This window comes from Schistocerca gregaria, chromosome 8 (genome assembly GCF_023897955.1).
Source record: "Schistocerca gregaria isolate iqSchGreg1 chromosome 8, iqSchGreg1.2, whole genome shotgun sequence".
In the NCBI taxonomy this organism is placed as follows: Eukaryota; Metazoa; Arthropoda; class Insecta; order Orthoptera; family Acrididae; genus Schistocerca; species Schistocerca gregaria.
Genome location: NC_064927.1, coordinates 475846785 through 475872359, shown reverse-complemented (window position 1 = coordinate 475872359; position 25575 = coordinate 475846785). Strand labels below are relative to the sequence as shown.

General features: G+C 41.5%; 1 protein-coding gene across 1 annotated transcript in view; it reads left to right on the top strand.

Annotated features, from left to right (window-relative positions):
• The first annotated feature begins 8348 nt into the window (after nucleotides 1-8348).
• The window catches only part of LOC126284558 (skin secretory protein xP2-like), an 84213-nt gene continuing 66986 nt past the window's right edge, over nucleotides 8349-25575 (top strand). The window contains exon 1 of the mRNA XM_049983560.1: nucleotides 8349-8428. Within this exon, the coding sequence (XP_049839517.1) occupies nucleotides 8411-8428 (18 nt within the window). The 5' untranslated portion in view covers nucleotides 8349-8410. The remainder of the gene's footprint in view (nucleotides 8429-25575) is intronic.

Genomic DNA, 25575 nt, shown 5'->3' with positions numbered 1-25575 from the left:
GAATGCACAATTTTCTTGGGTGCTGGGCTCACTGGTGATTGTCTTGATTTTATTTAACCCCTAGGTTTTGGGATCGTGGTAAGACAGGTGACATGTGAAGTGTAGATCTGTAATGCTTGGAGAAATTTTGAAACGAACTCTCATATGATTTACCAACTAAGGAAAAATTTTGCGGATTTATGACACCTCCGCCACTGCGGGTGGAGTTGGGGTTAAATGTAAAAATAATCCTAAATGACTAATATTAGTTTTGAATCAGTAGTTTTTTATGTCAGTAGGCGTACTAGAAACATCCTCAAGTCCAAGTGTAGCCATACAGAACTTGGTAGGAGTTTCTGGAAGGAATTAAACATGCAAGAGTTTAGTCCTCAGTGCCGTAACTCTCTTAAGAAATTAGTCATATTATAGTACATACTATGAACACCGTTCTTTATAACTGGAGATTGAATGTCCGACATAGGGGAGTATGGCCTAGGCCACTGATAGGTCTCTTGTTCCACAGATAATTCGCACTGTTAATCGCAATTATGTACAACGACTAATTTTAGTTTAATAGTATACATTCATACGTAAATATGCCTATATGCTGATACCTTATATCGTTTTTCTTTTATACAGATTTAAATTAGTAATTTCTATGTACCAACTTTTTCATATAACATAAGCATAAATTCTTTTGTAGGACTGAAGGTATTATCAAGGGACGACTTTACCAGTTGTTTTTAAATTCACGTTTACTCGCTGTCAGATATTTGATATCATTGACTGGGGGATGAAAAATTTCGGAGGCACCATTGTTCAGCAATTTTCGGGCGAATGTTAACCTTGCTGCGGAATAATAAACGTATTTTTTTGCCATGTACACCAATGTTCCGTTTGCACTGTAGTGGGTTATTTGCAACGAACTTAGTGAGGGAATAGTCATACTGTGAAGCAGTAATAAGAATGCCTAATTCCGTAAACAACTGTCTACAAGATGATCGTCCATGAGCAGTACATTTTCCATGTCATCAGTCTTTTGACTGATTTGATGTGGCCCACCGCGAATTCCTCTGCTGCGCCAATCTCTACATCTCAGAGTAGTATTTGCAACCAACGTCTTCAGTTACGTATTTCAGTATATCTCTTACCCTGCAATTTTTACCCTCTACAGACCCCCCCCCCCCCCCCCCTCCCAGAACCATGGCATTCGTACACTGATATCCTATGTCCAATCAGCCAGCCCCACCTTTTTTTCAGTGATTTTCAAACACTCCTTTCTTCGCCAATTCTGCGGAGAAACTATTCATTTATTTCCTTATCAGTTTATCTAATTTTTAATATTTTTCTGTAGTACCATATTTCCAGTGGTACAACTGTCTGCTGTTCCGGTTTCCCCACAGTCCATGTTACAGTGCGATACAATTTTGTGCTCCAAACTTACACTCTTAGAAATTTCATTCTCAAATTAAGGAGTACGTATGTTTGACACCAGCAGACTTACCTTGGCCAGGAATATTCTCCTTGCTTGTGTTTGTCTTTTCTTATGTCCTACTTACTTCGTCCATCATGGGTTCTTGCTTCCAAGTAGCAGTATTTCTCAACTGCATCTAATACGTGATAAACAGTTTTGATGTTCAGTTTCTTGCTATTCTCGTTTCTGCTACTTCTCATTACTTTCATTTTTCTTCTGTTTACCTTCAGTTCGTATTCTGCAGGCTACTCATTATACTGTTAATATTTACACATTTTTTTGCACTCTACATTTTTTTGCTAATAAAACAATTTACGGTATCCATGTTGTGATTCACTCTATTATCATTCCCACATGAATGGTTGGTTTGTTGTGCTAAACTGAAGTGAAGTAAAATCACAACACGATAACTTCGTTTTAAGGAAATCCCTAGGAGTAGGCTGTCAAAGGCAGGTTTATCTTAATCATTTGTGGAGACAACATTTGGCAACCACATATACTTATACCGTATGTTACACACTCCAGGAGGCTTTCAGATACTGTCACTGCTTATTCGATCTCTAAATTGAATACTAGGGTCGTAAGAATGCATCTATGTTATACGCTTTTTAATCAGAACACTCCGTTCTTGGTTTTCCAGTCGTCTTGTTCCCTCTTGGTTCTTTTACATATCTACGTTACCCGTCTTTCCCTACAACTTACCCTTTTTTTCTCCAAATTTCAAACATGTAGCACCATTCTGCGTTGTCGAGAGCATTTTCCAGATCGACAAATCCTATGGCTATATCTTGGTATTTCTTCAGTTTTGCTTCCATTCTCAAGTGCAACGTCAGAACTGCCTCTCCGGTGCCTTTCCATTCCAAAAGCCAACATGATCGTCATCTAACAGATCCTCAGTTTCCTTTCTATTCTTCTGTAGAATATTCGTGTCAGCAATTGGGATCTATGAGGCGTTATGCTGGCTGTGCGATGGTTCTCGCTCTTACCGGCTCTGACAGCATGTTCCTGGGCAATGACAACCTTCTTTTTTAAAAATGAGTTGCCCCAGAACATTCTGGCTCTGAGCTCTATGGGACTTAACATCTGAGGTCACAGTCCCCTAGACTTAGAACTGCTTAAACCTAACTACATCTACATCTACGTGATTACTCCTCTATTCACAGTAAAGTGCCTGACAGAGGGTTCAATGAACCACCTTCATGCTGTCTCTCTACTGTTCCACTCTCGAACGGCACGCGGGAAAAACGAGCACTTAAATTCTTCCGTGCGAGCCCTGATTTCTCTTATTTTATCGTGACGATCATTTCTCCCTATGTGGGTGGGTGCCAACAGAATATTTTCGCAATCGGAGGAGAAAGCTGGTAATTGAAATTTCATGAGAAGATCCGATCGCAACGACAAACGTCTTTGTTTTAATGATTGCCACTCCAATTCACGTATCATATCTGTGACACTATATCCCCTATTTCGCGATAATACAAAACGAGCTGACCTTCTCTCTACTTTTTCGATGTCGCCCGTCAGTCCCACCTGATGCGGATCCCACACCGCACAGCAGTACTCCAGAATTGGGATAACCTAAGAACATCACAAACATCCATGCCCGAGGCAGGATACGAACCTGCGACTATAGCAGTAGCGCGGTTCCGGACTGAAGCGCCTAGAACCGCTCGGCCACAACGGCCGGCCTGAACATTTTACCACACGACGAAATTGAATGGAGATAACGAAGTATTTCAACATAGTCATTTGCTTCCCTCAAAATTTGCAGTGATTCGAAATGTAGACGTGTCTGAACTATGAGTTCAAAAATTTGTTGTTTACACGTTAGTTTCTCATCAATACGGAGAACATTTTCTCTAGCTACTATTTCCCCTACCATGTGCCGGATTTTGTCATACGCGCAGTACTTCTAGATCTGCATAACTGAATATGCGGTGTCGCATTCAATTCAAGAGTGTGACAGTTTGCCGAAAGCCGCTTCAGACACTCGTAAGAACGTTATTTATGATTTCTTCCGTTTCAGACTGTAATCTTGTATCGTGAATAAAACAGTTGGTTCACATAATACGAGGGTTGACCAGAAAGTAAAGCATCGCATTTCTTTTTCTCAGCCGAAAACAATGCTGCGAATGCGAAACGTTATGTATGTATTACTTCACATCTCCTGGGTGAGCTCGCCAAGTTTCCGTCACTTCCGACAGATAGCTTAGCTACGGGAGAGTTTCAAAATGCCGTCGGTAGGTGATGTACGTTACAAGCAAAGTGCCATCATTGAATTTCTCACTGCGGAGAAAGAAACTGTGGGGAACACTCACAAACGCTTGTGAAAAATCTATGGAGCATCTTCTGTCGACAGAAGTACAGTTAGTTGGTCGCTGTTCACGGAGGGTGAGGTCGTCAGAAGGCGGTTCGGCGGAGCTCAACGATTTGCAGCGGCAGGGGAGACCATCCACAGCTGTCACACCTGAGATGTTGCAGCGAGCTGATGTTGCCATTCGCGACGGCAGACTCATTGAGGGAAGACATTTTGAGAAGGATGAGGAGATGATTCACACATTGAAGCACTGGCCCCGCCACCAGGACAAGGATTTGTACCGACAGGACATACAAGCGCTTATTTCGCGCTGGAGGAAGGCCATAGAACAGGATGGAGATTAGAATGAAACATCCCCAGGCTGTGGCTAAGCCATGTCTCCACAATATCCTTTCTTCCAGGAGTGCTAGTTCTGCAAGGTTCGCAGGAGAGCTTCTGTAAAGTTTGGGAGGTAGGAGACGAGATACTGGCTGAAGTATAGCTGTGAGGACGGGGCGTGAGTCGTCCTTGGGTAGCTCATATGGTAGAGCAATTGCCCGCCAAAGGCAAAGGTCCCGAGTCTGAGTCTCGGTCCGGCACACAGTTTTAATCTTCCAGGACGTATCAGGATGGAGATTACATGCAAAAATAGGGTTTGTAGATAAAACACCATTCTCTTGTGTGTGTATTTCTCATTATGTTCAATAAAGAATTGTTAAAGAAAAAAATGCTGTGCATTACTTTCTCAGCAACCCTCGTATATTACTTTATTTTTAACATTGTTACGGCTACGGCCATCATCGGAGCTAACAGATCTTCAAACAAGGTCCAGTGTCATCTATAAAACTTATGTCTAATGTAATATATCTGTTTATCTAAGGTAAAAGAATCTGATAGTTATAATTTGTAATATGTAAAATCATACATCTGCTTGAAGATAACTTATGGTCGAAGCTATCTAACCACACGATTTAAATAAAGAATGTGTACATTACAGACTATTATGGACCATGTTTTGTTTTACAGTCCATACATGTTATAAAAATGGATGTGTGTGTGTGTGTGTGTGTGTGTGTGTGTGGATTCGACATCTCCTGTAAACCGCTGGACCGATTTCAAAGAAACATGGTACACATATCCCCATATCCCTTACAGTCAGCCAACAATCAATGTCGGAGTAAGAACCACTTGCGTATCATAGCAGCCCAGGAGGTATGACGTCATACACAGTAGGATGTGAGAAACAGTGTCATACGATATATGACGTTTAAATTTATTACTCAGTTGCTACTAAATTTGTCTGCAACGTAAATCGCAGACACTATACACACATACCGCTAATGTAGCTGCACAAATGCATCACATCACGCCACATAGTCCAAATGCTGTGACGTCATAAACAATGAAATGCTTGTAAAAATGCCGCACCATGCACGAAATTTAAATACAAATTATTTACTATTTAGACACTCCAGCAGTCACGTCAAGTAAAGGAAATCCCTGATATCAGGCAGCGCTTTTGACAAATAGCTGTAGCTGAAAACAGAAGCCGCCGATGGAGCTATGATGAGGCATGGCAACAGGAAAGTTTCCAGTTGTAGACGCCGGAGGCATTATGCATATTTCTTTGTACGACTGTCTCATAATTTCAAATACATTTCTCGAATACATGGAAATGAATTTTTTCCCTATTACGCTACAAACACAGTTCATTATTTGTTGGCCTTTCCAATAGAAAACTGGCAAAATGAATACCCAGGCAGTGCCATTTTCGTCAGCTAGTTTACGTATTTTATAAAGTATATCTAAGTGGGGTCGACTGGAATATTCTCTTTCAAATTCTGAAGGTGGCAGGGGTAAAATGCAGGGAGTGAAAGGCTATTTACAATTTGTACAGAAACCAGACGGCAGTTATAAGACTCTAGGGACATGAAAGGGAAGCAGTGGTTGGGAAGGGAGTGAGACTGTATTGTAGCCTCTCCCCGATGTTATTCAATCTGTATATTGTGCAAGCAGTGAAGAAAACAAAAGAAAATTTCGGAGTAGGTATTAAATCCATGGAGAAGAAATAAAAACTTTGAGGTCCGCCGATGACATTGTAATTCTGTCAGAGACAGCAAAGGACTTGGAAGAGCGGTTGAACGGAATGGACAGTGTCTTGAAAGGAGGATATAGGATGAACATCAACAAAAGCAAAACGAGTATAATGGAATGCAGTCGAATTAAGCCGGGTGATGCTGAGGGAATTAGAGTAGGAAATGAGGCGCTTAAAGTAGTAAAGGAGTTTTGCTATTTGGGGATCGAAATAACTGATGATGGTCGAAGTAGAGAGGTTATAAAATGTATAATGACAATGGCAAGGAAAGCGTTTGCGAAGAAGAGAAATTTGTTGATGCCGAGTATAGATTTAAGTGTCGGGAAGTCGTTTCTGGAAAGTATTTGTATGGAGTGTAGCCACGTATGGAAGTGAAACATGGACGACAAGTAGTTTGGACTAGAAGAGAATAGAAGCTTTTGAAATGTGGTGTTACAGAAGAATGCTGAATATTAGATGGGTAGATCACATAACTAATGAGGAGGTATTGAATAGGACTGGGGAGATGGGAAGTTTGTGGCACAACTTGGTAGAAGAAGGGATCGGCTGGTAGGACATGTTCTGAGGCATCAAGGGATCACAAATTTAGCGTAGGAGGGCAGGGTGGAGGGTAAAAATCGTAGAGGGAACCAACAGATGAATACGCTAAGCAGATTCAGAAGGATGTAGGTTGCAGTAGGTACTGGGAGATGAGGAAGCTTGCACAGGATAGAGTAGCATGGAGCTGCACCAAACCGGTCTCAGGACTGAAGACCACAACAACAACAACAACGTCTAAGTGGAATGCCAGTTAGGTCATCTTGGACACAGATCACGCTGACTCGCACTGAACGTGGGTTTACAGGCTCTGTGTTTTAATTTGATGATGGAAGTAGCCAAAACGACATTATAAATAACGTAATATTGTAACGATTTAGATGATTCTATCCACAGAATATTCGCAGTGATTACAGCCTCAATCAGGATATATACGTATTTTCCTTATTAATGTGTTTGTGCGGATTAGTATAGTGATGTCATGTGCAAAAAAAATCCAATTCTGCTCGCTTTATAATAGAAATAAAGGTAGTTTATATGTGTGTGAAACAGTAGTGGACCTAAGACTGAACCTGTTGGAACCGCATTAGTTATTTCTCAGTCCCTGCTCACGTAGATTGAATTACTAGTTAGCTGCTTTCCTTTGGGTAGAAGTTATACTATCAAACGAAACTTCGGTTCAGATTAAAACTGTGAGCCGGACTGAGACACAAACTCGGGACCTTTGCCTTTCGCGGGCAAGTGTTCTACCAACTAAGATACCCAAGCACGACTCACGCCCCGTCCTCACAACTTTACTTCTGCCAGTACCTCGTCTCCTATCTTCCAAACTTTAGAGAAGCTCTCCTGCGAATTAATCTGCCAGGAAGTTTCATATCAGCGCACACTCCACTGCAGACTGAAAATCTCATCCTGGAAACATCCCCCAGGCTGTGGATGAGACATGTCTTTCATGAGTGCTAGTTCTGCAAGGTTCGCAGGAGGGTTCTGTAAAGTTTGGAAGGTAGAAGATGAGGTACTGGCAGAAGTAAACCTGTAAGGACGGCGCATGAGTCGTGCTTGGGTAGCTCAGTTCGAGCCGGCATGGTAGCTCAGCGTGTTCGGTCAGAGGGTTGAGTTACCGTCTGTAATAAAAAACTGAGTAAACGGATGGACGAAAAACCTAAACGAGTGGCTCAAATGGCTCTGAGCACTATGGGACTTAACATCTTACGTCATCCGTCCCCTAGAACTTAGAACTAGTGAAACCGAACTAACCTAAGGACATCACACACATTCATGCCCGAGGCAGGATTCGGACCTGCGACCGTAGCAGTTCCGCGGTGCCGGACTGCAGCGCCTAGAACCGCACGGCCACCGCGGCCGGCCTGAACGAGTGCCATTGGACGTCCGCCACGAACAAGTTGAACGAACAATATATAGAACCAAAAAAAAAGAATTTTTTTGTAAAGTTTGTTGAGCAGTTGCCCGCGAAAGCAAAGGTCCCGAGTTCGAGTCTCGGTCCGGCACACAGCCAGGAAGTTTCATATCAATGCACACTCCGCTGCAGAGTGAAAAGTTCATTCTCGTTATACCATCAGTTTGTTGGTTATGCTAGTAATTCCACGAAACCTCAGTTTATCTTGGAGGATATTGTAATTTACACTGTCAAATGCCGTAGATCACTTAAATTATCGGATAGACATCATCATTTTTAAGTGGGCGTCATAAAGCTTACAGTAAATGGACAAGTAAAGGCGTGAGGTCTTTATTTGAGGGTTGTACCTGAGATGCTCGGCATTTGACAAGAGCTGAGGTTGTGGAGCCTCAGCCACGGACCAGCCAGCATGAGAGCCGCTCACGCCTCGAGTCGGCTGTGTGCAGAGGCGGCAGGGAGGGGCCTGCCGTGTCAATGCCACGGCTGGCGGTGGATCCAGGCCACCTCAGCGCCGCTCGGCGGCTCTGCGCGCCCCTCCAGGGCAGCCTTTATAAAGGCGCCCTGCCGGCGCGCCTGCAGCAATCCGCTACCGACCGCCGCTCCGCCAGCACCATGGGACACTTGCAACAGGTGAGTGGCCGCCGCGCTGTGTTGGTAAACAAACAGGGCAGCGCGCCAGTGTGGGCTAACAGTGCGTTTGTCTTATGTTCGTCGTGATGTTAGCACCAAATCGTCATGCAACGCCGTGAGAGAGGAAAACGAGTGGTAGCTGAGAGCAAAAACTTGTTCTTATTGTGGCCCTTCTCAAGAGTGGCAGTCTATGTCTGATTGTATCGGCTTACTGTTGTCTCCCTTAAAGTATATACGCCCACCACTTCCCTTAAATATCAAACTGTCTGTTATCTGTACTTTTCAACTACAGTAGAACACCTCTAATCCGACCATGGATGGTCCGTCACTCCGGTTAGTCCGATCATGCTGAGACTCCGAGCCTGTGCCGACTTGTCACTGACTGGGCGCGTGTCGGGCCATAGTTGCTTTGTCTATCGTTGTGTTATACTGTACGTTATTGTGCAGTTTTATCCTTTGTTGCGATTAAAAAACTTCGTTGTTTGCTTTATCCCGTGTTCTCTGCCGTAATTATTACTGTAGATTCACTGCGTGTACAGTTGTCTGTTTTTCAACATGTCTGGATTCGAACGTAAACACGTAACTCTTTCACTAAATGAAAAATTAGCAGTGTTACAAAGACTAGACGAAGGATATTCGCTCCAAAAAAATAGCAAAGAAAGTGAATGCAGGCGTTACGACAGTTAAGGATTGGAGTGAGAATCGGAAAGACATTGACTCCTATACTGTTACGATTGATGGTGATAACACTCTGAAGAATCGCAAAACATTAAAAAAGCCTAAACTTGAACTGCCTGATAACCCATTGTGGATGTGGTTTTGTCAAGAAAGAAGGAAAGGAACTCCAATATCTGGGCCAATTCTCAAAGAAAAAGCAATAGTTTTGCACAAAAGCCTGGAAGCCGAATGTAAATTTGCTGCCAGTGAAGGCTGGATTGATCCTTGGAAAACTCGTAGATAATGTATCACTGACTTTTTTCCCAAGTAATTTGTTGTCGTTTTTGCTGCAAAAACAATGCATACAGTATAATCATTTCTTAGTTTATACGTACAGTAGTCTATTTCTTTGTAAAAAATTTCTTTTTTACACACAGTGCTATAAACATTTTTTAGTTTACAGTATATATCGTTTATAAGTTATTATGTACAGTACAGTACTGTAATTTGTTTATCGTTTTTCCTTTTACAACCAATAAGTAAAAAGCATCTTCTTATATTACTGTAGACATCTTTTAGTTCTTAAATAGTTTAATTTTTTGTACTAAATGTCTTTTTATATTTTTTTTCAATAAATATTAGTCCCGAAGGTGGCGGATTAGAAGGGTTCTACTGTAGCGGATTTTTTTTTTTCAAACAAACAGGTGTCACGTATTTGTATTAGGCACTATTAGTGATGTGTACGTATCCTGTTCTCTTCGTTGCCACTTGTCTCCATTGTGGGCACTAGGTTACCACCATTAAGTTTCCAATTCATTTAGTCCCCACACAAGAGCCATTAGGAATACGAAATGAACATAGATAAATACCTCTTATGGTGAATAGTACTAATAGGTGAAACATCTCTGGTTAAGGTCATCCGAAGTCTAGTATCAGTTGCAAAGCGTTTTAGAAAAGATTGCTGTATGGTGTGGCAGGTGGCAGTTGACGCTAAATAAAAGAAAAGTGTGAGATGATCCACATGAGTTCCAAAAGAAATTCGTTGGATTTCGATTACTCGATAAATAGTACAATTCCCAAGGCTGTCAATCCAACTAAGTACCTGGGTGTTAAAATTACGAACAACTTCACTTGGAAAGACGACATAGATAATACTGTGGGGAACGCGAGCCAAAGGTTGCGTTTCATTGGCAGGACACTTAGAAGATGCAACAAGTCCACTAAAGAGAGAGCTTACACTACACTCGTTCGTCCTCCGTTAGAATATTGCTGCGTGGTGTGGGATCCTTACCAGGTGTGATTGACGGTGGACATCGAAAGGGTGCAAAAAAGGGCAGCTCGTTCTGTATTATCACGTAATAGGTGAGAGAGTGTGGCGAGTTGGGATGTAAGTCATTAAAGCAAAGACGTTCTTCGTCGCGGCGAGATCTATTTACGAAATTTCAGTCACCAAATTTCTCTTCCGAATTCGAAAATATTTTGTTGAGCCCAATCTACATAGGTAGGAATGATCATCAAAATAAAATAAGAGAAATCAGAATTCGAACACAAAGGTTTAGGTGTTCGTTTTTCCCGCGCGCTGTTCAGGAGTGAAATGGTAGAGAGATAGTATGATTGTGGTTCTATGAACCCTCTGCCAAGCACTTAAATGTGAATTGCAGAGTAATCATGTAGATATAGATGTTAAAAATGAAATAACATTAGGTTTCGAAAGACGAACAATGCTTATTTTTAACTGAATGAAAAACGTAACTAAAGTAGAACTGACGAAGAATTACTAATGGAGAAACACTAATGATGGCAAAATATCATTTATTTAAAATGACCGTTTCGGCACTCACAGTATTCCAACTTCAGATCGACTCCACCGTTTCTTGACAACACACAGCTGCTCTGCACTTCAACATTTTCAGCAAATGGTGCAATCGATCTGAAGTCGGATTGCTGTATGTGCCCAAACCGGTCATTTTAAGTAAATGATGTTTTGCCATGCTGACTATTTCTTCGTAAGTCATTATGACAAGTGATATCGTTGACAGTCCCAACCATAATGGTTAAAATCCTGAGAAAAAGTAGCTGGAAATATTAACATTGCAACCAAATATTGCAACCAAAGTAAATCTTGCTGCCTCAATACATTTCGTATTAACCGATATGTTCCATTAGTCAGGCAGCCACAATAATAAAAATGTCATGGTGTAGCTAAATATTTTTGTCGAGTTTGAACCGTGGCTTAGAAATTATTGTCTTGATTGTAATATGTTGTTACACTTGTTATTATTAAATGAATTAAAATTTCCTTTTATTGTTTCTATTACTGTACAGTGTAGCCATTTTCAAATATTGGCACTCCGAAATAGCTATTTTTGGGCCAGAAAGCAAGAACCTGTCAAACCTGACGTACGAATTTTTATGGGTTACACTTATGCAAAAATTCTAAAATGGCTACACAGTTCCAAGAATGGAAATAAAATGATGTCCTGATCCGTCTAACGACAGTCATAGTGGTAAAATATTATCATTGAACCACAAATCGTAGAAATTTTGTTGTGATAATATGTCCCCGTGCTGTGTATTGCTTAAGTACTGTCGCACATCAGTCGTAATAACATTTGCTAATGTAGGAAGTGTTCCTTTCTCAGCGTGTTCTGATTCTTCCATGTGTAAATAAAAGTTTCGGAGACATACTACCAACCTACAAATTTCGCATTTTCTTGGTGTACGGGTCATCAAACACAGGATAATACATTTACAAAAGCAATGGAAAAATTTGATTTTTGCGCCACATTTGTAGCAGGTTAATGACATTTTCTCTGTCTCTTTGCATATCAGTGTGTACTAAACAGCTTTCTAGCTCCAGTAATTGAGGAGACTTGAAATATAGTCTGTATGAGGGTCAAGAGCAAAGTTAAATGAGTAGGATATGTTGCGATTGATGAAAGTTTGTGGACAATTGGTAATCGAACTCGGACTCCTGCATATCGTGAGCAGCAGTCTTTACAGATAGGGTATCTGAGCATACTTCCAGAACCGATTCAAATTTCTGCTGTTGTCACTTATGGTTCCTCCTTCACAGTCCGCAGCTCGTGCTCGTGCGGTAGCGTTCTCGCTTCCCCCGCCCGGTTTCCCGGCTTCGATTCCCGGCGGGGTCAGGGATTTTCTCTGCCTCGTGATGACTGGGTGTTGTGTGCTGTCCTTAGGTTAGTTAGGTTTAAGTACTTCTAAGCTCTAGTCCCATACTGCTCAGAGCCATTTTGAACCTCCTTCACATTTTGACTGCTAATGACCTTCCATTGTTACTGGTGTTTTCCCATCAAATTTCCATTGTACTGATGCCCCTCTCCATCAAATTCTCATACTCGTTGATGTTTCCTTCGTCAAATTTTCGTTGTTACTAATTTTTCCTTCATAAAATTTCATTGTCACGGATTTTCCTACCTCCGTCAAATTGTAGGTTCACCCTTACTGACCAGGTTTCACTGGTATCACCTCCTGTCACTGATTTTCACACATTGCATCCCTTTCCTCCATTCACTTCATTTCAGTTGAATTCTTTTCAAGTCATAAATCACGATTGTTTTATTTAGTTTCTTTCTTTCTGTAAAGTCTAACCTTGCGACATGGTTGAAGAAAGGCAAACCCACGTTTATAGCGTTTTTAGCTGTAGAGAAAACTTTTGACAGTGTTGACTGGAATACACTCTTTGAAAATTTGAAGGTGCAGGGGGACAAAATACAGAGAGAGAATGGTTACGCACGAATTGCACAGAATCCAGACGGCAGTTTATAAGGGTCGAAGCCCATGAAAGGAAAGCAGTGGTCGATAAGGAAATAATTCAGGGTTGTAGCCTATCTCGGGTATTTTTCAGTTTGTACATTGACCAAGCATTAAAGGCAATCAAAGGAAACATTTGGTGAATGAATTAAACTTGAAGGAGAAGCAATAAAAACTTTGGGGTTTGACGATGATATTGTAATTCTGTCAGAGATCGCAAAGGACTAGGAACTGCAGTTGACCGGAAGGGACGTTGTCTCCAAAGGAGAATAGAAGAAGAACACTAACAAAACGGAACATAGTCGAACTAAACCAGGTAATGTTGAGGAAATTAGATCAGGAAATGAGACACTAAAAGTAGTAGATGATTTGCTTTGTTTGCGCAGTAAATTAACAGATGGTGACCGAAATACAGTGAATATCAAAAGTAGAGTGGCAATAGTAAGAAACAAGTTTCCAAACAAGATATATCTGTTAACATGTAATACAAATTTAATTGATAGGAAGTCTTTTCTGAAGGCGGTTATCTGGAGTACGGAAGTGAAACGTGGACGATAAGTGGTCCAGACAAGAGGAGAATAGAAGCTTTTGAAACGTGGTGTTAAAGAAGAAAGCTGAAAATTAGGTGGGTAGATCACGTAACTGAGGTTGATGTACTGAGGAAAACTGGGGAGAAAGGAAATTCGTGACATAACTTGTCTATATGAAGAGATAGGTTGATAGGACACATTCTGAAACATCAAGGGATCACCAATTTCGTGCTGATGGGAAGTATGGGGGATAAAAATAGTAGAGGGAGACCAAGGGATGAATATATTAACCAGGTTCAATTGAATGTGGGATCCAGTAGCTTTTCAGGAATAAAAAGGCTTACGTAGGATAGAGCAGCGTGGAGGGCTGCATCAAACAAGTCTTCGGACTGAAAAACACAACAAGAACAAAATTGTTTTATGCTTATCGATAAAAGAGAGCTGCACCTGAAACATGGTCCACTTAAATCGCAATTGTGCTATTGTTATTTATATCTTATAGCGATCGTATTCCAACCGAATTTGATAAATACTGCGTAACGTCTCCATTCCAACCTCGGTTTGCCAAGTCTTGGAGAGTCGGAGCACTAGAAAAAGTTTCTTTATTATTTTCTATTTTTTCCATTTGGAGCTGGTATATTGTATGGTAATGTGAGAAACACATTTATCCCTTACATTAAGCTACAAGCTTCTTTACCGAGTAACTTACCCACACGAAATTACATGTAAACGAGAATAGAACTACAAGGTTAGCCAGCACCGACGTTTAGCAAGAGGTGCCGTCGTCTGGTATTAAAACTCCATGGCCTATTCTATAAACACTGCTGTCTATAGTGTATTAAATTTACTAGAGAACACTTTCTTAGATTACATCCACTGATAGTAATTAACAAGTTACAAGTGAAACAATTTGGCAGTTCATTAATACGAGCTCCTGAAATAAGCCCACATAGTGAAGAATAAGAATAAAAAAACGGAGAGTTGAAGAAAAGAAGTGAATAATCTTTATAGCTTATGTCTTGTTTTTGAAAGTCACGTGATATTTCTACACCATATGCTTTCTAAGAGGCTTTATAAATGTAAAGAACAGTATTAATAAGTTTTACTATAATATAGACGAATTATAGCAGATCTGCTACAAATAGCAGACATTAAGCATTATGTTCGGAATGAAGATCCCAATTTCGATATTATATATTTGCTTCTCATACTTACAAGCGGCCACGTTTCAACAGTCTGTGCGCAACAACGCTGCCAGTAAACAGTACACGTTTGTGCCAAAGAAGGTTTCCGGCGAACGGAGGTTGGGAATTGGCATTCATGGTGAACATGTCTCCGAACAGCTGCTACGCTCTCCAGCCAAGCAGAACGACACAGCTCGGTAGGAAGAAGGGCAGCGGAGCTGGGAATACGACATCGTAACACGCACTTCTGTGAATCCTAATCAGGTGCTGCCGCAGGAACAGGGAATGCCAAATGTGGAGGAAGAACTTTGAAGAGGACCGGTGATAACGGTGATCTCTCCCTTTCTAGAGTATGTACTGAGTGTAGCTTGTATGGTTCAAATTGGCTCTACTTCCCTGTACAATAAAAGACTGACGAAACAGAGGCTGGAGTTCCGTTTGTTAATGAAAATCGTATTACGAAGATTGAACATGTTCCTAATAGGCTGTTGGTCTTTATAAAAGGTTTTTGATGTTGGATATGACACAATGGATGAATATCATTTCATCACCTAGTTTGTTTTTCGTGCGTCATTAGGTGTATTCATAGATAGGACATCACTGTCGCGAGCAGATGTCGTTCCAGAGTATTTACTCACTGTAAAGTTTAAAGGGCACATATCTTTTATAAGCAGTTACAGATATCTTTCCAACTCCAATATAACGTTAATCTTTGTTTCTATAATCTCTTCTTGCTAATTACTTCTACGTGCTACTAGAAGGGGCGACATGAAGGTCAACCGGCCACCGTCTACCTCTAAGATAGTCAAATCCTGATTAACATGCCGACCTAGTGCAGATACGAGGTAAACGCCAGCAAAAAGAAGAAATGACAATAGGTGGGGTATGCAATGAAGGTAGCACAGTCTTCCTCGAATACCAGTTCTCTGTATACACCCAACAAGAATTCGTGACGACAGCATTGCTTTTCCTTTCTTACACGCACACAAAGGTAATTTCGGGAGTACCCCAAGGAAACGTGATAGGACCGGCACTGTTATAATATATATTAACCATCTAGTAGAATGCCTCGGAAGTTGTTAAAGACTGTTCGCAGATGATGCGGTTCCTTACAAGAAATAAGGAAGTAACAATGGCAGAAGACAGATCGATTTTCAGAAGGACATAGAGAGGATGTATGGATGATGCAGGGACAGCAGTTGACCTTGAACGTAAAGGGGAAAAAAACAACGTATTGTGCATACATGGGACAAGAAACCCACTACCGTAAAAATACGCCACTGAAAAAAAAATGCTGGAAACAGTAACGTCTATCCCGAGCGACAGTTAAGTGGAATGGCCACTTAACCAACAGTAGGAAAAGCAGACACGAGACTGAGATTCATAGCAAGAATCTAAAGAGGAGGTTTACTACCTTTTGGCTCAAAAAATTGATTTTTTTAAAATTGCATTTTTGGATCCATAAAAGTGTTTAGAATCCACCCCTGAAACGGTTTTTCCGATTACGGAACGGAAATGTTGGTTATTCGCGGTTGAACAATAAAATGCACCTGCCTGGAATCGGCCTTATTCACGCACCATTTTTTTTTGGTTTCGGAGGACGAGTTATTGTACCCTTGCTTCGGAGGAAACACATAAAATTCACATGACAGTTTGAAAGCGTGTGTTTGGAAGTTAGCCCCCAAGGATTTGGATTCTGGTGCGAAGACCGTGGAGATTGCGACTTTCCTGGCAGTGAGCAGCTTCAACGAAGAGTATTCAGCAATTCTGAAGACCATGACAACGATGGACGTCACCCTGGGACTCTATTCGACGCCGTTCGCCAAGCGTTCGGACGACCACCGGATTCAAGAGGCCGAAAACCGCTTGTCACCGGCCATGCGAGCGGCTCTGGAGGAGCGCAGGATGGCCTAGATCGAGCAGAACGCCCTCTATAAGGAAGAGGAAGGACTAGTTTATGGACCCTCAATAGCAGACTGAACGTAAGTTGCATGATATTGAATTTATATGTAGTCAAAACTTCGGACGCGTTTTTCTCGAAATGACTTTTCTTTTATCGCGCGGCATGGTAACTTCAAATCTACTGAACCGATTGGCATGATTCTTTGTTTTCGTCGAAGCTAACTAAATTTTATACGAGTTTTACCACTTTTATTCCGATCCATCAACTATAAATGTATTTTACTTGGCCGACGAAGACGAAAAATCGATGAAAAAAACCCTATTTCTTTCCAATGGCCGCCATTTTGTTTCCTATGGTCCAAATAACTTAATCGAGGCACAACTCCTAGAGAATCTTATATACTTCGCTGACGTCAACGCAATTTTGATTTCAGACGAGCCGGCTGAACTGTGACATACCGCGTGTGGAGGTCTACATCGAAATTTTGTTTCGTTCAGACGGCACTTCCGCCTTTGCTCTCCAACATTTCCGGTCGAAAAAATTCCAGTTTTTGAGGAAATATCAATAAACATTTTGACCAAATTTGACATTGATATCTATAACATATCGGAGAAAAAATTCTCAAAGATCATGCTTTTTTCGGTCCAAAGACAGTAAACTTCCCTTTAAGGAAATGGAATTCAACCACTTTACAGCTAATGCAGAGGCCTGCCAACAATCATTTCTCCCACGCGCCGTTCGCGAAGGGGGCAGGGAAGAGTAGGATCAGTTAGCGGTACCAGAAGTACCCTCCGTCACACACAGTCAGGTGGTTTGCTGAGTATTGATTAGATGTAGGACCGTCATGCTTTTGTATACAGGTAGACTTTAATCGACTGTTACGATCATAGCAACGCGTCTCTGAAGTAGTTCAATATCAGTTGCGATGCCTACTTGTTAAGAACTCCAAACGATGTCGTGGTTCCGGAAATGTTACCACTGCTCTTGTAATCTGGTATAAACGTTTTCGTGTTTCCTTCTGTTATGGGGATTCGTTTCCATTTATAATCGTTTACCGACAGCTGGTATTCCGTTGCGTTTATCCCGTCTAGTACGGGATCTGCTTTGACGTAATTTGGCAAATCTCATTACTTATTTAGTACAGTATAGTTACCCTTAGGTAACTTAACGGAGGAAAGTGGTCTGCATTACCAGTCGGTGAAATGGTTGATCTTTATTCTGTGTGTTGTCGTATTGCGACATAATGTGCGGGACAGCCCAGCATTCGCCTAAAACGGCGAAGGAAACCTCACTGGTGTACCAACTCACAGCCGCTAACTCGTCGCGCGGTGCCGATCCGGCTGCGACTCACAAACTAGTGGGCTGTGCGTTACGCTGTACGAGCAAGTCACTGGCGTTCAGCATATGAATTGGAGATACTCTGTTAGTCCTTTTCTATTTGTTTTCGATCTTTCAGCATCGATACTTTCTGATTTTATCAATATGCAAACCTCGAAATGGCTGGAACTGTAACTGAAAATAAATTTTCCAGTCGCAGTTCTTCTTTGTTATAATGTCTGCCTTTCTTGTAATTTAACGACTAATACTTTCGGTTCAGTTAAAAACGTTCATTTTTACTGTACTATTTAGCACCTGTAGAAAGAGTTTTATTCCGTAAACAACGCTCAACACACGTCTTTACTTGGATAGCTCTGATAAATGCTACATGATTGGCGATGATTAGTGTAGGAGTAGTAAAGCTTACTGAGAGAGGAAGCGAAATTAATTTTTCTCTGTTGCATATTTTAGTCTGTGCTTAGGTACATTATGGAGCAGCGCCCTGTAGTACAAATAATGAAAATACACTAAACTGTTTGTTAAGCTAGTGCTAATGGATACGTAGAATGACGAGATTGTTTTTGTTTCTTTTATTTCATCTCAGTACACAAATGGTAGCTCATACTGCACAACACGAGAGAAGTTTGCCCCACATGTAAGGACCAGCAATACACGTGAATGACCTTACCATATTACCCCCCACCCCCTCTATGCTAGAGCGAGAATGAGTAACGAACGTCTCGTATTGATAGTCGTTTCAAACGAAAACGTGCAACTCTACTGGTACCTGCTTGTTGCTTGGATTTCAGTTCGCGTATCACTTGCAGCTGCTTTTTGTGAGTCACTCCGCGAATTACCACATTTTTCAAATTAACTTCGACCTTACATCCGGTGGACCTACAGCCCATGGAACAGTACCTCCAGGACTTGATGAAAGCTTTCCCTCTTGAGGGAATGCCGGCGATTATGCGGATTGTGATTTTTACTGCAAGTAATTATTAATACGTAAGCCGTATCATTGTGCAAGATTTCCGATATGTTTTGTAAGGCTAGTTTTCACCTCACATCTTACAAAAAATACATTTTTTCACCTGTTGGAGACGCTGTTTCCGGTTTTCTTCATTTCCCTCTGCAGCCTTATGTGGCAAAAAGATTAATTTGCTTTACACAGTATCCTCTGTTAACGTTATATGAAAATTTGGGATTTTTCAGTTTGGTCAGTTTAAGGGAAGGGTAAAGTTATTCTGAACGTAAGCTCGGAATAGGCGCGAAATGGAAACTACTGTGAAAATCCGATGTAACTTTGCACAGGTGTGTTGGGCAGTGTCTTTAGTGTGCCTGTCAATCGCTTCACGTCGCTCTTTTTAAGTTCAGAGCGCAAAGTGACCACGTAGAAATGTCTAAAGCAATTGTGTCTCACGCCAACTATGTGGATCTGGTGAAAGATTTCGCCTGAACCTATGCAGCCCACATAACATGAACGTAACACGTTTCTTTTGTTCAAATGGTTCAAATGGCTGTGAGCACTATGGCAATTAACATCTGAGGTCATCAGTCTCCTAGAACGTAGAACTACTTAAACCTAACTGTCCTAAGGACATCACACACATCCATGCAGGTGGCAGGATTCGAACATGCGACCGTAGCGGTTGCGCGGTTGCAGACTATAGCGCCTAGAACCGCTCGGCCACACTGGCCGCCATGCGTTCCTTTCTTCAAGAAAGTTTTCAGGCGCATTCGCGCAGGGTCAATGAAGACGCTCTTGCAACGTTTTCGATGGGAAGTGTTTTATCACTCACAACAAAGCCCTTACTTGGCTCCCTCCGTTGATCTTCTCTGCTCACATGTTCCAAAGGCTACGAAGACAACATTTTGACACAAAGAACGAAAGGCACGCTAGCGTAGAGAGTTGGCACAAAGCATAGGAGGCTGCTTTCTCTGAGAGGGTACTGGACAGTTTGTACAACGCAACGACAAATGTCTAAGTCGGAGCGGCAACTATTTAGAGAGGCAGCGGGAAGGTGTGGCTAACTGTTACGAATAAAAAGTTTTTCATTTTCGCTGTAGTTTTCATTTCTTGACCTATTGAACCTTACTTTGCGAACAGCCCTCGTATTTCCCCCAGTTTTGGATTTGTCTGGAGTTGTTAACACTCTGGTTGTGATCAAACGGAGTGCCACAGTACGTGTCTTTAGATAGGCGTCGGTGGGCATTTAAACCTCGTCAGGACTAGAGGAGGACTTTCCCTTACGGTGTCAACCGTTTGTCAGTGACAAATCCCCCAACGTGCTAATTAAAATGTCTTTCGCGGCTGCTGGCTGCAATCTGCCAGCGTTTACTATCAAGTACCATAGATAGCAAATTTCTTATCACAGTTACCATGATTGGTAACACTTGTGCTTCATTTTCTTCTTTACTTACTATCGTCTAGAAACACACTCCGAGCAGACAACCAACGCCTCTTCAGTACAATATATGTTCCTCTGTGAAACTGCGTCCAGCAAGCGCTAATTTCAGCTGCTGCAGCAGAAGTCCTTCGAAAATTTTTGCATCCTGTGACTTACAAAGAGTGATTCAGCTGCCCATACCTAAGGATTTTATGCAACAAGCAACACCTTCAAAAACCATGAGCAAGATTTCCATGTTAGTTTCAGTTCAAAAGTTCGGCACACGGTAAGAGAGAATTGAATAAAATAATTTATTTCACAAAAATCCCTCACAAGCCGTCAATATAATCTCCATACTTGCTTATGACAGCTTCCAGCGATTTTGCAACTTGTGTGTTCCAAATAGGGCACATTCATTGTTGAGCTGTCTGATTACTCGGTTCACCTCAACGGAAGCTTCATCATTTGTATCGAAACGTTTTCCACGGAGCCGTTCCTTCAATTGTAGAACTAATTCAGTCCAGTGTGCTTGTATCAAGACTATGTGGTGGGTGGGGATTTACTTCCATTCATACTTGTCTAGAGTTTCTCTCACTGGTAGGACCATACGTGGTCTTGCATTATAGTGCAAAGTGACGACACCAGCTGCAAGCATGTCAGGCCGAATCTTCGCCGGCCGAAGTGGCCGAGCGGTTCTAGGCGCTGCAGTCTGGAACCGCGTGACCTGCTTCGGGCATGGATGTGTGTGATGTCCTTAGGTTAGTTAGGTTTAACTAGTTCTACGTTCTAGGGGACTAATGACCTCAGAAGTAGAGTCCCATAGTGCTCAGAGCCATTTGAACACTTGAAGAATCTTCGGACACAAAACATTTTGCAGAAACAGCTCGTTGTACGTGCCAGTTACAAACTTCGCCTGAGGCGCTCTGTTTGTAGTTATGATTCTCTTCATTTCATATCCAAAGATCATCATCAGTTTCACCTTTGACTGTTAGCGGCGCAACTTTTTCGGGCGCGAAGGGATGGAACTTTTCCTCTGTGACGACTGCTGAGATTTCAGATATTACTCAAAATACCACATCCAAGTTTCATCAAGTGCAACAATTCTTTACAGACATTGTTCTCCTCCTGTTCGATAATGTTGAAGCAATGCTTCTGAGATCCTTTTGTGACCTGTTTTCTGCTCTTCACTCAGATCGTGGGGAACGTATCTGGCAGCAACTTTTCTTATCTACATTTTCATTTATGATTCTACAACTGAAGTGGCAGACATTCTGACCTCATATGCGCTTTCCTCCCATGTTTTTCGTCGATCCTCTCTCAAAAATTAACAATAACCTGAGAGCTGTAGTCTGTTGCAATTGAAGGCCGTTTACTTCTTGAGCTGTCGTCAGTGCTTACTTGATCTTCACGGAAACCAGAAGATAGCCTTCTTACTGTGCTATAATCCACTGCATTATTCCCACACAATTCTCTCAAGGCGTTGTAAAATTCCGTTGGTTTCTTTCCACGTACGGATTCTGTTTTGATGTACGAAAGCTTGTCGCTACGTGCAATCCGACCTGGCTAGGTCTCAGCTTCCATTTCGAAACTGAATCACTCACAAGACAGCCACTCGAACCAGCATACCCAAGTACATTAGTCACGGCTAAAGTCTCGCTCACAATTGACATAAATTTCAACTTGATAACGCCATCGTAAAGATCGCGAATGTGAAAAGTGCAGTTGGTCAGGAACGCATCTACGTCATGGGTTCAGTGGGCAAGAATGCACAGTCCAAAAAATGTAAACAAACATCACTTTCAACAAAAATTATTTTTTTAATGGCGCTAGTATGTTTTTACCACAGAAACAAAAACTGGAGGTACAATTACTGACGGCAGACTTGCTTTCACTGTTCTAAACGTCATATTTTTGTAAAAATACGTACACTTTAAAGGATGGCAACGGCGCCAAAGTTTCTGCCCTACTGCGCGTAGTAAGGGTTGCCCACAGCAGGCTCCAAGACAGTGCGGGCAAACCGCATTATGGAAGTACAGCTTCATAGTAATAAAAAACTGTGGCACTATTATACGTGACATGTAAGTACTGTTTCTTTCTTGAACTGTTAGTCAGTACTTACACCTACGTAAAAACAATTTCCCAAATTTTTTGTATTATGTTATAATCAGTTATAATGTTTTACTTCCGATGAAGGCGAAATCAGGTCAAACGACTTAATGTTTGTGACCGAGGGCTGTTACTGCTTAAATTTTACTTTGTAAACGGTCGCTGATCACGCAGCCATATTCAAAACTTTAACATCCTAGACACGATAGTGAAGATGAAGATGGATCAGATAAGCCTTTGTCGGTATGTAGCGTGGTGTAAGTGTGGCCTGTTATTAACTTAATAACTTTTGTCTGTTTTGAGCATGTTGAATTCGTGATAAGCGCAGTTACCCTACCGCCAAGAATCACCATGTGTGTTTTTGAGCTGAATGGCACGATGATGGATGGTGAAGTGGAAATAGGGAAGACAGAAATGACTGTGATTTTTGCATTGCTTCTGACAGAACTGATTTTAAGAAGTAAGTGAGCTGAAAAAGCACAAAGTTTTGACTGAAGGGCAAAGAAAGGAGTATAGTCTGCATGCAAGAAGGAACAGGAAGTGGGCCAATTGCTGAGGCCTTTCAGTCGCTTAAAGGAGATCTGAAAACACTTCCCTGTCTGACTGTACCACCTCGTGAACCAGATGAGCCCGCTTATTGCCTGTAGTGATCCCAGTGAGTAGTCTAACTACTCTCTGTGTATTTTATGCCACGTTCTTGTGAGATACAACTGGCTCTTAAGTCACACAAAGTAATCAGAGCTATTGGCAGGGTATCTTAGTTGACTCAATACTTTTAGACCTACAGACTTTCAACACTATTCCTCGCAAGTGAATTCTAATCAATTTGTATACCTATAAGAGAATCGCCTCAGCCTGTGACTGGATTCATGATTTCCTATTAGGAAGGTCACAGTTCATACTAAATGAATTTTCGAGTAGAACAGAGTGATATCGGGGATTTCCCAATGACATATTATAAGGCCTCTGCTGTTCTTTATCTTCGTAAACGATTTAGAACAATATGAGCAGCCCTATAAGATTGTTTGTTGATGATGCTGTCATTTATCGTCTAGCAAAGTCATCAGAAGATCAAAATGAGTTCCAAAATTATTCAGACAAAACATCTGTATGGCGTGAACAGTGCCACAAAAACGACAAAAAGTATGTTGCTCTCCATATGAGTGTTAAAAATCCGCTATATTTCTTTTACATGATAAATCACATAAACTCAAAGGCTCTCGATTCAACTAAATGCCTAGGAATTAAAATAACGAACAACTTAAACTGGAACGAACGCATAAAAAATGTTGTGAGGGAGGCGAACAAGAGACTGCTTTTTATTGGCAGAACACTTAGAAGATTTAACAAATCCACTAAAGAGACTGTGTACACTATGCTTGTCCGACCAAGCTAGGGTATTGCTGTACAGCATAGGATTCTTATCATATGGGACTGACGGAGATCGTCGAACAAGTTCGAACAAGGGCAGGTCTGTTTGTGCTGTCGCTAAGTATGGGTGCGAATTGTCACGGATATGATTGGTTGTCTGGAGTGGCGGTTATTAAAACAACGTTGTTTTCCGTTACGGCGAAATCCTTTTACGAAATTTCATTCACTAACTTTCTCCTCTAAATGCGAAAATATTTTGTTGACTGTCATCTACATAGAGAAAAATTATCACGGTAACAAACTCGAGAAATCACAGGTCTGACGGATAAAAATTGTTTTTTAATTTTTCCCATGTGCTGTTTGCGAGTCGAACTCGCACGGAAAAAAATTATATGCTCATTTTTACCATGTGCTATTCGACATTGCAACTGCCAAGAAATCATTAGAGATAGTCACTTAGACGTAGGTGTAGAAACAGATGCGCACCATCCGATGAAAAGTATCCGAACACACCTGTGTTATGAGGAATTAAGGAGTTGAAACGTCCCCTTAGAAAAATTTATACAAGACTGGTCTATGTGAAACGTCCTCTTTGAACAATTATACACGACTGTGCTTAAACTGACACACGATATCTTTAGCGCAACGCAATCTGACTTCCAAAAATCCCTACGAAAGAATGGCCCTGACTAGCATTAACCTATACGTTTCACAAATCACTTACCTCATAAAAATCTTCGTTACTCAAGCTACTGCAATACAGCGAGCGCCACTACTGCCAGCTAAATAAAAGATTCTAACTACTGAAGGCACTAACTACTGATAGGCATAGTTAGCAAATGAAAGATTTTAATAGAGAACAAACAATGTATTTACCTCACTAGTCATAATATGTATAGCAGTTCATGACACCAATTCTTACAAATTTCAAAACTCCGCCATCTCTCTCCCCACGTCCACCACTGCTGGCGGCTCACCTCCAACTGCGCAACGCTACCCGCTGTTAGCATCCAGCTGCCGCTGCCCAACACTACAATGGCAGACAACAATGCAAACCAGCCACAGACTGCACACGGCACAGCCAGTGATTTTTCATACAGAGCGCTACGTGGTGTTGGCGTTACCAATAAAAATACTTAAACAGCCTACTTACAGAGTATATCTTACGAGAAGAGAATCCGCTAGTATACAGGGTGGTCCATTGATCGTTACCGAACTTACGCTACGAAACTTGTCTAGCTTGAAGTGGGAAACCAGATGGCGCTATGCTGGCCGGCTAGATGGCGCTGCCATAGGTCAAACGGATATCAACTGCGTTTTTTTAAAAGAGGAACCCTCATTTTTATTACATATTCGTGTAGTACGTAAAGAAATATGAATGTTTTAGTTGGACCACGTTTTTCGCTTTGTGATGGATGGAGCTGTAATAGTCAAAAACATATGGCTCACAATTTTAGACGAACAGTTGGTAAAAAGTAGATTTTTTAAATTAAAATACAGAACGTAGGTACATTTGAACAATTTTTTTCGGTTGTTCCAATGTGATACATGTACCTTTGTGAACATATCATTTCTGAAAACGCACGCTGTTACTGCGTAATTACCAGTAAGTAGCACATTAATGCAATAATGCTCAAAATGATGTTCGTCAACCACAATGCATTTGGCAATACGTGTAACGACATTTCTCTCAACAGCGAGTAGTTCGCCTTACGTAATGTATTCACATGCATTGACAGTGCGCTGACGCATGTTGTCAGGCGTTGTCGATGGATCACGATAGCGAATATCCTTCAACTTTCCCCACAGAAAGAAATCCGGGGACGTCAGATCCGGTGAACGTGCGGGCCACGGTATGGTGCTTCGACGACCAATCCACCTATCATGAAATATGCTATTCAATAACGCTTCAACCGCA